The sequence below is a fragment of the Dermochelys coriacea genome, chromosome 26 (assembly GCF_009764565.3).
Source record: "Dermochelys coriacea isolate rDerCor1 chromosome 26, rDerCor1.pri.v4, whole genome shotgun sequence".
Taxonomy (NCBI): domain Eukaryota; kingdom Metazoa; phylum Chordata; order Testudines; family Dermochelyidae; genus Dermochelys; species Dermochelys coriacea.
This window is the reverse complement of record NC_050093.1, coordinates 11,355,621-11,368,743: the sequence shown is the minus strand read 5'-3', so window position 1 is coordinate 11,368,743 and position 13,123 is coordinate 11,355,621. Positions and strand designations below refer to the sequence as shown.

At 43.6% G+C, this 13,123-nt stretch overlaps 1 protein-coding gene across 1 annotated transcript in view; it reads left to right on the top strand.

Annotated features, from left to right (window-relative positions):
• The window catches only part of LOC119848728 (pyroglutamylated RF-amide peptide receptor-like), an 88,317-nt gene extending 75,499 nt beyond the window's left edge, over positions 1-12,818 (top strand). Inside the window, exons 4-6 of the mRNA XM_043503069.1 lie at positions 3,293-3,528; positions 5,038-5,135; positions 9,976-12,818. Of these exons, the coding sequence (XP_043359004.1) occupies positions 3,293-3,528; positions 5,038-5,135; positions 9,976-10,382 (741 nt within the window). The 3' untranslated portion in view covers positions 10,383-12,818. The remainder of the gene's footprint in view (positions 1-3,292; positions 3,529-5,037; positions 5,136-9,975) is intronic.
• The last annotated feature ends 305 nt before the right edge of the window (positions 12,819-13,123 follow it).

Genomic DNA, 13,123 nt, shown 5'->3' with positions numbered 1-13,123 from the left:
GCTCAGATATGTCTGTGCAGTCACACCTCTGATTGCAGTGCAGACAGGCCCTATGAATCCTTGTGCAATAATCTAATGGCTTAACTCACAAAATTCTTTGCCTGAGATCTTGCCACTAAGAAGCTTATGACAATAGGATTGGCAGGCAGTATATGTAGTACTGTTATCAGATAGAGAGGCCTGATTCTCCTCTCCTGCCAGTTTTATACCAGAGTAATTCCAGTGACTTCAGTGGAGTTACTCCCGATTTATACTGGTGAGAGAGACAAATCAGGCCCAGAATGAATAGCAAAATTTTCCAGGGGGAAATCAGCAGCTGGTTTCAAAGAATGATGCTTCTACTGGATGTCAGTCAAGCCACCAGTGCCTACAGTTTGTCCCTGACAGCAACTTTAATCAGTTAATTGGGGTGTCTCAGTAAAAAACTGGGGACTCCCCTCCTTCCCGGTGTGTCATTGTAGAAGTGGGTATTATCCATGCCCAGTGGCACTGCGCGTTGCTGTTCTATATGATAAGCAGAAGTGGCATGCTTTATGATATCGGCACTTAAAATCTCATTCTGCGCCACATTTAACACAGCTTAGACAACGGGCCGGGTCCCCTGTGGTCGTATATCAGTATAGCTTCGTTGTCTTAAATGGAGCTCCACCAATCTACTCCCCACCGGTCCCTTAGCTTTGTTCTTCTAGTGTGAATTAGGAGAAGCTCCAGGGGGTTGACTCCAGCCTAACTGAGATCAGAAACTGTCCAGATGCAGGTTTCAGAGTAGCAGCCGTGTTAGTCTGTATTCGCAAAAAGAAAAGGAGTACTTGTGGCACCTTAGAGACTAACAAATTTATTAGAGCATAAGCTTTCGTGAGCTACAGCTCACTTCATCGGATGCATTTGGTGGAAAAAAAAACTTTGGTGGTTTTTTTTCCACCAAATGCATCCGATGAAGTGAGCTGTAGCTCACGAAAGCTTATGCTCTAATAAATTTGTTAGTCTCTAAGGTGCCACAAGTACTCCTTTTCTTTTTGTCCAGATGCAGTTAAATCATTATTGCAAACTTCAAACTAGCGAGTTTTCATAGAGGTGATGAACCAGTGAGCAGATCTTTGGGTCAAATGGACACTGTTACATTAGTTACATGCATAAAACAGAATGGAAAAAAGATCCCATTCGCAGACACAGAGAACTATATCTCAGCTGCGCAGATTCACTGAAGGCATGCTCCGTTCCATACTTATGCCAATGGACCAATACCAATTTACAGCAGCTGATGAGCGGGCCCAGAGTGTTTTCATATTACCTAGCACTGACATCACACTTTTCATCTTCAAAGCACTCTATAAATGTAAACGAATTACTTAGCAATTTAAATGTACTGCTAGGAAAAGAGCTTTGTGTATGCTCGAAAGCACGTCTCTTTCACCAACAGAAGTTGGTCCAATAAAAGATAATACCTTGCCCACCTTGTCTCTGCTAGGAGAATTAACTTTACAGATCTGAGTGCTTATTTAAATACCTTCCTGCCAGAAGTCTTTAAAAAAAATGGTATTTACATTTTCCAGACACTCTATTTGCTGACAGACAGCAAGGATGGGCATGAAATAAGTGATTAACTCCCATTCCCTCTGCAAAACCAGTTTCTCTGCTGCACTTTGCATTGCTCCCTCTGCCTCTTTATAAGCATTGTATCCTAGCAATGAGGGGCTTCTTCAGCAGTAACACATCAATTTGTAAAGCAGCATCCTCACTGATAAACCATGTCTTTCATTTTCCACTTTACATTGTCATCAATATATGCCAAGTGCCAGGTCTGTCTGAGTGTTATCTCACTATAACTCTACAGCAGACAGAACTGTAAAACAGCTATTCAAGTCTATAACAGAAACTTCCAAGATGCAGTACATAGTCAAATTAAGTAGGGAGCCAGCAGAACTAAGCTATTGCTGTATTCATCAAGGGGTGGCATGCAGGGGACGTGACATCTAGAGCAGGGGAGACAGGGAAGGCAAGGTTCCTGGGTCTATTTCCTGATTCTTCTTGTGACTTTGAGCAAATCACTTGGGCCTGAAAATGATTCAAGGGCTGGAAAAAATATGCTTTCCAGCAAGAGACTTAAGGAGCTCTGTCTGTTCAGTTTATGAACAAGCTTAAGAGCTGACTTGATTACAGTGTATAAATACCGACACTAAAGGGCTCTTTAATCTAGTGGAGAATGGCATAGATAGAACAAGAATCAATGTCTGAAAGGCAAAGGCAGACCAATTCAAATTAGAAATAAGGCACACATTTTTAAAAGTGCCTGGGATTAACCATTGGAACAAATGGACAAGGTTCAAAAAAGGTCAACAAAGATGCTCAAGGGTATGGAATGGCTTTCATACGAGGAGAGACTAAAAAGATTGGGGCTGTTCAGTTCAGAAAAGAGAGAGGGAGATTATAAAGGTCTATAAAATTATGACTGGTATGGAGAAAGTGAAAAGCGAAATTTTATTAACCCTTCACATAAACACAAGAACTAGGGTCACCCAATGAAATGAATAGACACCACCTTTAATACAAACAATAGGAAGTACTTTTTCACACAACACATAATTAACAGCTGTGGAACTCACTGCCTGTGGGGATGTTATGATGGCCAAAAGCATAACTTGGTTAAAAAAAAAACAAACCTAGATAAGTTGACGAATGATAGGTCCATCAATGGCTATGAGCCAAGATGGTCAAGGATGTAACCTCATGCTTGGGGAGACCATAAACCTCTGATTGCCACAAGCCAGGAGGAGAAGACAGGTATGGATCTCTCCAAACTGCCCTGCTCTGTACACTTCCCCTGAAGTTTCACTGCCAGAGACAAGGTACTAGGCTAAGTGGACCATTGGTATGACCCTGTATATCAATTCTTATGTAAAGTGACAATTTATATATAAGCAAAAAAAATCTTTTAACTCTTGGTGTTTCTGGTTTGGATTCATATTTCAAGGTGTTGGTCTATCTATCTACCTACCTACCTACGGGTTTTATACCGCTGCCCATCACCATGGTAGCTGAACATCTTCTACGTAACATCAATAGCAAAGTCCTTAGTGGACTACATAGAGTCTCTGGCACTGCTCCCTTCTTGGCTTTTTGTTGCTTTTAGATTTAGTTAGTTTCCCCTTTTTTATTTATTGTCAGTGTTGTGTCATTCTTGTTCATACTGATTTTTATTTTCTCTGCCACTCCCTATCTGATGCACTGATCATCTCTTGTAAGTCTCTGACCTTGTATCTTTCTCCACTCCACCGCCCCCCCCCACCCTTAGGTGAAATATGACTTTCTCTATAATATTCATCATGTCTGCTGTCTGGAGTCCTGGCATAGCGTTGAGCTGCGCCGTGCTTACACAATCTTTATCCTCGTGGCCTTGTTTCTGGTCCCACTCACTGCCATGCTGATGCTCTACTCCCGGATAGGATACGAGCTGTGGATCAAGAAACGGATTGGAGATTCTTCGGTGCTGAACACCCTGAGTCACCATGAAATGGCTAAAATAACAAGGTGGGTAGCCGCCTGTTTGACTGGCTTTAAATGGCATAGAGATAGGGTTGCCAACTTTGGTTGAATGAATTCCTGGAGGTTTCATCATATGGCATTATCTTTAATTAAAGATGAATCTTTAAAACCTGGAGACTCCAGGACAATCCTGGGGGCTTGGCAGCCCTAGACCAAAGGAGAAGCATCACAGCTTAAGCATGCGTGCGAGAACTAGTAGGCAATGTTGACAAGTGGTTAGAAGAGAGGACTGGTTGTCTGGACTCCTGGGTTCTATTAATTGTTCTGCCACTGACTTACTATAGAACCATAGGCAAGTCCTATAGAGCTGTTCCAACACACAATGAAGTCAATGAGAACTTTTCCATTGACTCCAGTAAGTGCGGGATCAGACCATTCATTCCTGTAGTACGTAGAAGCCCCAGTCCTGGGCCAGGACCCTGTTGTGCTGGGCGCTTTAGGGTTCAGTTTCTCTCTCCATTGCATAGGCCTGCCACTTAACTCCCATGGCTATTAGGAAGCTCAACCCAAAGAACGTTCCCCAGAATTTTGGCTGCTGTTTATACCACACTTGTGATATTCTTTCAGGAGGTCAGATTCCCACTCCCACCCTTTTCCCCTGAGACCTACAGAGTGATGCTCAAAGGGAGAGGCATGAAAGCAGCACAATCAAATGGAGAGCATATAGTCGTGGGCACTACTAGTGGGCATTGATGCACCATAGAGGCCTATTCAGCTAACCCTGAAGAAACACAGGGAGAAGCAAAGAGCTGTCAGAGGGAGGGAGGAAATTTGGAGTGTCCCAAGAAGGAAATACCCAGAACCTGGGAAGCCTCTTTGGATTCTGCAATCCTGTTACGGCCCAAATAAACACATTGTCCCGATTCTCCTCTGACACCCGTTTTGCATCAGTGTAACTCCATTCACTTCCGTGGATACCTCCAGATTTACATCAGAGTCAGTGAGAGCAGAATTGGGCCCCTGAGCTTTCTGGGTGCTTATCCAACTGGAAGCAAAGCTGCAAACCTTTCGGGCATTATCCAACCGGTCTAGAAAATATATCAATTTCCTGGCAAATGAAAAAATGTTAAGCCAGCTGGTATAATGGTCATAAAGTGGCTGTGATGCAGTCAGAAGAATCCCCATACTAGGAGTAGACCAATGGTCAATCTACTTCAGAATTATGACTCTGACAGGGGCCGGTATTAGCTGCTTCAGAGGCCTTTTGGCAATGAGGTCCACTGGTTAATTTTGCATTGTGTAGAAAAAAGTGCTTCCTTTTATCAGATGGGGAGGAAGGGTATTTGCCACCTTTCAATTTCATTGACCATCCTTGTGTCCTTTTATAGAGGAATGTGAATGCTTTAAAGTGAATGCTTTTCACTCTCCTACCATCTGAATGCAACTAGCCTATTTCTCTCAGTGCAAATGAATAGGTGCTGAATTTCTGCTTGCCTCCTGCTATAAATGTCTCCTTGTCAGCTCTCGCTATCTGTCTCAAATGGCTTCCTCCAGGAAGAAGAAACGAGCCGTGATGATGATGGTTATTGTGGTGCTGTTCTTCGCTGCGTGCTGGGCACCTTTTCATGTTGTCCACATGTTGTTTGAATACAGTGAGTAGATCTAAATTGAACTGATAAAAGACTCTGTGTGTGTGCACGCGCGCACGCGCGTGTGAGAGAGATCCTAAAATTCCTGAAATGACCAATAAAAATAAAACAAGAGACATTCCCTTGAGAGAAAAAAGAAAAGGAGGACATGTGGCACCTTAGAGACTAACAAATTTATTTAAGCGTAAGCTTTCGTGAGCTACATTCAGTGCATTCAGATGAATTCAGTGGGAAAAAGATGCATCCAATGAAGTGAGCTGTAGCTCACAAAAGCTTATGCTCAAATAAATTTGTTAGCCTCTAAGGTGCCACAAGTCCTCCTTTTCTTTTTATGAATACAGACTAACACGGCTGCTACTCTGAAACCTCCCTTGAGAGAGTAGCTCCACTGCCATTCCAGAATAGTCCATTAGCACCAATATATACTTAGCTCTTCTACTAATTCATCAAAACTGCATTGCTTAAGCCCCTTGATATTTTTCATTAATGGTCTTCTCTGAACTCTTGTCTGTTTGTCCATATCTTTCAGATACTGCATTGTCCAGAACTGACTGCAGTATTGCAGGCATTGGAGATGATAGCTAAGGGCTAGTGTACACAAGGAAACTATTCTGCAAAAACTATTCCTGAATAACTCCCTATAAGAACACTGTATTCTGGACTCACTTTATTCCAGTATAATTACTGCATTTCCAAAAAGCAGTAATTATTCTGGAATAAAATCCATTTAGACTCAAGAGAAGGAGCAATAAAGTCCCTTTATGGAGTAATGACAGCTGGGAGGCTACTGCCCAAGGCTCTAGGCTGCATGCCAGGTTAGTGCTAAGCTGTGTAGACTGTGGGGTTTCCCTGGCTGCAAACACATGGCTAGGATATGGGCAGCAGACTCTGTGTGTTGGAGCAGAAAGCCTGGGGATGGGGTTATGAATGTGGCTCTGAGAGGAAGCAGAGAGACAGAGCTTCTTGGGCAGAGAGCTCATTAAGGTGGCAGATTTTGGAATTTCTGAGCAAGAAAATTGTCTACTGTTGTTTGTTTCTAATGTGTCCAGGGAGATAGACTGTGTACATTTTTTGTAAATAAACAAGACGACACCAAGAGTAGACCTGACTTGCAGTAGCAATTTCTCATCCTAATGGAAACAGTCCTGCAAAGTCCTGAACTTTAGCTAACAGCTTGGGCCAGAGGGGAAACACTATTATCTAAATTGGGTAGAATGCCTGATACATTTGTTTTTGCCTGGCATATGACCTTGAGGACAGCCAAGAGAACCCACTGTTTTGGAGTTGCCTGCATTACTCCTTGTATTTAGACATGAGCTTGAACCAAAAACCTAATTCCAAATATTCTTACACTCTTTGGGCAGGCTGAAATCTAAATCCATTTGCAAATATTCCAGTTTCTATAATGGGCAGGACTCATACACTGAAGCCAAGATCAAACCAGATCCAAATTTTACAGCTTGGGTCCAACTCCAATTATTTTATAGGGGAGATCTCCATCCAGAGTGGCTTTTTTGCTCTCTTAAAAAAACAACAACATTGCTATGGCTAAGGACTAAATCACCAATTACACCCACACACTCTAGCTTCTCAGCAGAATTCAACGTAAGAATTGAATGCCGCAGATGAATGAATATGAGGGATCATTTCTGCTCTCAGATCCACCATCCTAAATCCAAAGTAATTTCCTCCCCCCACACCCATGCAATCAGTGGCATTATTCTGGCTTTGTGCTGACAAGAATGAGATCTGAATGTGGCCCAGGTTTACAAGCAATTGAAAGCGGTAAATCACAAGACAACAAGCCATATGGCATAAATCAGTGTATCTTCATTGAAGACAATGCAGCTATGCCATGAGAGGAGGAACTGGCCTAGTATTTGCAAAATTTGTCTTTCCGCATGCCCAGCTGAGTTCTCCTTCCATCCCCTTGGGGATGTTGATTATAAAAGAGAAGATTCTCAAATAGCCAGTAAAAGAGGCATCCTTGCCTCAGTACAGTATTTAATTCACTGATTAGGGCAATGTGAGCATAGATGGCTCCTCAGAATCCTGCCAACTCAACAAGGTCTCACTCCACACATGAATGATCAGAACATCAACTGACAGCCTCTGTTACACAAAAGGCATTCCAATTCATAAATGCAGCCTATCTCTATATATAAAAAAATTTGACATTAGTCAGTGTGTGGCAGCAAGGCAGCGATGGGTAGTTTTGTAACAATACCCACGCATGCTGTGTTATTAAAGTTACTTGAAAAAGTGGCTTGAACTTAGAAATGGAAGCTAGGGAGTCTCCTGCAGTCTAATACTAACTCTGCCACCGATTCACTGCATAGCCCTCATCGAGTTCTGCAACTTCTCTGCCTCATTTTCTCCAGCTGTAATATTGTGATAACATTTTCCCATTGTAAGTGGGGTGTTGTGGAGATGATTTGGGGTGAAATTAACACTATGCAGACAGGCAGCAGTCCTATTTTGAGGGATTCAGTGGGACTTCAGTAGGGCAAAGGCCGGCTCTTAACAGCTCTGCCATAAACACTCCCTGGAAACTCCAGTGGTGATGCAAGTAGTGTTGTGATCAAGGGGGGGAAACAGCAACATTATCCCCATTTAGCCCTCAATGTATTTGGCTGGGCCTATGGTCAGTTTCCCAGTTCTCTCCAAAAACCAGCATTCCTCACCTGAGCACAGTACAGACGTAGGGCCTGATCCTGTAAACCTTTACTCAAATGAGAAGCTCAGATAGCGTCAATGGGACAACACATACTTGTAAGGGCTCTAGTCCTTGTTTTGTACACCACCTCACCTAAAAACTATATGAAAGTTAGGACTGGCCAAAAGTTTGACAACAAACCTATTTTTCAGCAGACAATTGGGTTTCTGACTAAACAAAGTTTTTTCATGAAAAGTGTCTGCTTCCCGTGGCAAATGGCAACTTTTTGTCAGAAAACAGAATGCTCTCCCAAAACCGAACTCCAGTGCCTCCTGCTTGCATTCTCCTCCGTGGGCCACGTGGTCCAGCTCGATTTCATTTCCCACGGTTCACGACCTTCCCTCACCAAGAGGAGACCATGGTGCATCATGGGCGATGTAGGCCAGCCTCTAGAGGAGAAGGGGATCATGAGCCACCTGAACTACAACTCCCAGGAGGCACCACAGTGACATTTCAAATTCGGGGCTGAAATATTTCAGTTTTCAATTTGTCGCAAAAAAACCTATCAATTTTCTGTGAAAAATGTTGACAAAGAATTATTTAAAAAAAAAAAATCCACTGGTGCAGGGAAGATATTTACCAACTAGCTCTAATCAAAATGCTGAAATTATAGCACAGCTGCACGCACAAATAAGAGCAGCAATGTGGGAGAGGAAGAGGATTCGTGACAGTATTCTTGCCAGCAAATTAAAGAAGTATGGATTAGATGAATGGACTATAAGGTGGACAGAAAGCTGGCTAGATTGTTGGGTAGTGATCAACGGCTCGATGTCTAGTAGGCAGCCAGTATCAAGCGGAGTGCCCCAAGGATCGGTCCTGGGGCTGTTTTTGTTCAACTTCTTCATTAATGATCTGGCTAATGGGATGGATTGCACCCTCAGCAAGTTTATGGATGACACTAAGCTGAGGAGAGAGGTAGATATGCTAGAGGGTAAGGATAGGGTCCAGAGTGACCTAGACAAATTGGAGGATTGGGCCAAAAGAAATCAGATGAGGTTCAACAAGGACAAGTGCAGAGTCCTGCACTTAGAACAGAAGAATCCCATGCATCGCTACGGGCTGGGGACCGATGGCTAAGCAGCAGTTCTGCAGAGAAGGACCCGGGGATTACAGCGGATGAGAAGCTGGATATGAGTCAGCAGTGTGCCCTTGTTGCCTAGAAGGCTAATGGCATATTGGGCTGCATTAGTAGGAGCATTGCTAGCACACTGAGGGAAGTGATTATTCCCCTCCATTCAGCACTGGTAAGGCCACACCTGGAGTACTGCGTCCAGTTTTGGGCCCTTCACTACAGACGGGATGTGGACAAATTGGAGAGAGTCAAGCAGAGGGCAATGAAAATGATTAGGGAGCTAGGTCACATGACTTACGAGGGGAGGCTGAGGGAACTGGGATTGTTTAGTCTGCAGAAGAGAAGAGTGAGGGGGGATTTGATAGCAGCCTTCAACTACCTGAACAGGGGTTCCAAAGAGGATGGAGCTCGGCTGTTCTCAGTGGTGGCAGATGACAGAACAAAGACTAATGGTTTCAAGTTTCAGTGAGAAAGGTCTAGGTTGGATATTAGGAAAAACTCTTTCACTAGAAGGGTGGTGAAGCACTGGAATGGGTTACTAGGGAGGTGGTGGAATCTCCATCCTTAGAGATTTTTAAGGCCCTCTTGATAAAGCCCTGGCTGGGATGATTTAGTTGGTGTTGGTCCTGCCATGAGCAGGGGGTTGGACTAGATGACCTCCTGAGGTCTCTTCCAGCCCTAATCTTCTATGATTCTATGAATTGGGGAGAGAGGTAGTCACAGGGGGGTAAGATTTGAAAAGGGATGAACTGGAGAGAGGTCGAATGGCTATTCCAGATTGCAGGTGCTGCAGAGAAGGTTGCCTCACTGCAGGTGAAATTCACCCCAGTGAAGAGGCCTTTGCAACCACTTAAGTCCTGTCTGCAAGCGCTGCAAAGGCTTCATGCTCAGGGGTGAGCTTCAACCTAGTTGCAGTGGGAGCATGTTGAAGGACTGGAGAGGAGGCTGGTGAATGATAAGGCAAAGGAGCACATAGTGTAGCAAACAGAAAGATGGGGGTCTAATCGGTAAGACCCTCTGGCTGGTTCTTTCTAATTCATTCCCTTGCTCCCCAGATAACCTGGAGGAAAGCTACGATGATGTCACCGTAAAGATAATCTTTGCCATCGTCCAGGCCGTCGGGTTCTTTAACTCTTTCAATAACCCCGTGGTCTACACTTTTATGAACGAGAACTTCAAGAAGAGCTTCGTGGCTATTCTCTTCTGCAGTTTGCGGAGCCCCGAGCCAGCTGACAAGCAGGAGAGCCAGCAGCTAGAAAGGGCCAAAATGGGACCCTCGAACTGTGGCATCAGGAAGGGGAACAGAAGCTTGCACAGCCACCTGAGTGCAGAGAACCTGGAACTGAGACTCTGTGAGCAGGTGCCATCCGCAAAGCTGGAGTCAGTGCTTTCAGTGGCGGTCATTACCTACCCCATGGTGACCGCCCATAAGGAGATACTGCCCAGTGGACAGTCAGCATGATTGCTACTGACTTCAAGTACACACTGTGCTTCATGGATCAAAATAACTTTGCTTTAGGGAGCAGTATCCACTTTAATGAAAACAAGCCACATTGAGTGCTTTACTATTTCCAGTGTTCTCTTTCATCGTTGGTTTCTATGTTTCACTCTAATTTCCAGCTGCCCAAGTCTCCATCTCAAATGTAACCTATGGAATATGGGACCAGGTATGGATGAGTTTCAGAGGATAAAAGGCTGCCAGTTTTCCAAAGGGATAGGGAGAGAAGGCAGTAGAATGTTCCTTTTTTAATTATTGTTATATTATTCATTTTCCCTCTTGAGCTGATGGTTCCATCCAACCCCAAACAAATCAGGTTAATTGGGGCTGAACCAACAAGACGTTGAGCCCCCTTGGCTCCTCGTCTTCAGTAGGTGTTGATACAGATACACACCCCCGTAAATTAGAAGCTGGAAATGCATGAACCATGGAAACCTAGTTTTAGGAACTTTCTGCTCTCGCCTGACTCTCAGACATGGGGATGGGGGTTTGACAGCATGCTCTGTGCTCAGGGCCTCTTTTACAGACTTTGCTCAAGAGTCCACGCTGCTAACAGCTGCCTGAGCTGACAAAACAATGTTGCATCCCGTGGAGCCTGCTGCTGCTGCTCATACACTGGTGTCAGATCTGTGTGAGGAGCTGGGAAGGAAACAGTTTCTCCAGCCCCGGAGTGTTTTTGAAACTTTCGAAATTTTTTTCCCATCCTAAAAAGTCAAAATCTCCAAAATTTTCATGAATCAAAAAATCTAATTTCAGGAACTGTTGAAATATTTTGTCTCGATCTTTTTTTCTAACAATAATAATAATACTTGATGATTTAATTAATGCCAAATTTAACTAAAATTTTACATGCACAAAAAAAAGCCTTTTTGAACTAGAAAAAGTGTTTCCAAAATGGTTGGCAAGTCCTGTTTTGACCTCTTTTCCAACCATTTTGGAAATACAATTCACAATTGTTTTGAAACGGGAGATTCCTCAGCAGCAACCCTTTCCCGTGCACTGCTTCAGTTTTGACGAATCAGCATTTTCAAACAAAAAGAAGGTTTTGGCTGAAAATTCCTGACCAGCTGTACAGATGTTGCCCCATTGACTTCAGTGAAGTTATTCCTCATTGCCACCTGGATGAAAGCAGACTAATTCTGAATGCCCGTGAGGCTGTTCTGAAACAACGGGGAATGACCAGCTTGCCGCATCAGCACAGACATTCATCATGTGCCGGGAGGAAAGGCTGATGTCTGTTTTATACCAGAAGCTACTGTTCTAGTGCATATTGCTATTGCACTTGCCTGCATAATCTACAGTCAATAATGTGCCTGCCTAGCAATGCTACATAGTAATTACTGGTTTGAGGTGGGTTAAGTGTATTGAGATATTTTCCTTACTGTGAAAATTCACTAGCATCCATGCTTCTGTTGTAAAGCCTTTTCTTTCCACTAAGAAAAACTTGCTTTTGAAATCTACATGGCATTGGCCCCTGAAGCAAAAGTCTACACATCTTTGAGGCTTTTTGTGTTGTTGTTGTTAGGTCAATTGCTACTCTGGGTTCTGTGTCAGTTATATGTTTGGAGAATAAATTGTTGACCGACAACACCAGCACCAGCCACGTAGACTATTTCATGGGTAGATCTCAAAGCACTTTATAGAGGTGCATCAGTGTAATTTTCCCGATTTTACAGTTGGGGGGGTCATGGAAGGAGGAAGTGAAACACAGAGTGTACGGGACATTTAAAATGATGGATGTCAAGGAACGATCTTTGCTACCTCACCAATTCACAAGGAACTTTCACTTAGGAAAGAATCATAAAAAAAAAAAAAAATCAGAGAAAAAATCCAGTATGGATTCTGAATATAAATATTATATGTATTGTGGTAGTAGCTAGGAATCCCAGTCACGGACCAGGACCCCACTGTGCGAGGCGCTGTAAAAACACAGAACAAAAAGGTGGTCCCTCCCCCAAGGAACTCACAGTAAGTCAATATATATTCAGAGGTAATGTGTAAAATGAGAGGTGGATTAGGCCACTTTAGGGTGGGGAGCTGCTACCACAAGGGGCCAGAAGAAGATGGATGTCGAAGTAGGAAATGCCCTACTTTAACTCCCATCTTCTTACACCCTCCTTTTCCTGCTGTCTCCTTTGGGCCAGATTTTCACGAACTCAGCTCCCATTTAGGATACATCTACACTGCAATAAAAAACCCACTGCATGGCCACCGTGGGCCTAGACTCAGACTCAAGAGAAGGAAAACAATTCTCAAGGTTTTTTCCTGGTCCTGCTTGCAGGCAGAGGCTCTGGAGGGAAGCCTGTGATCAGAATGCATTGAGAAGGCAGGCAGCCTAGAGTAGGGTGGGGTATGTTTTGCCTCTCTGTTTTAAGGAGCAGCCTGCTTCATTTCTCTCGGTTTTGGGTGGCTGTGTGTAATTGTTCTGAATTGAGACAAGATGGGTGAGGTGATATCTTTTAGTGGACTAGTTTCTGTTGGAGAAAGAGACACGCTTTCAAGCTCCACAGAGCTCTTGTCTCTCTCATATCCTGGGACTGACACAACTACAATAACATTGCAAACATCACTCTGAATTATAAGAAATAAAGTAGTGTTACACCACAAGCTTCCAACAAAAGTATTTTTTATCTATCTCCTATGTTTTGTATGCCATGAACACAGCAGATTCAAAGGAAGACAGAGGTGGATGGGGAAAAAAGAAC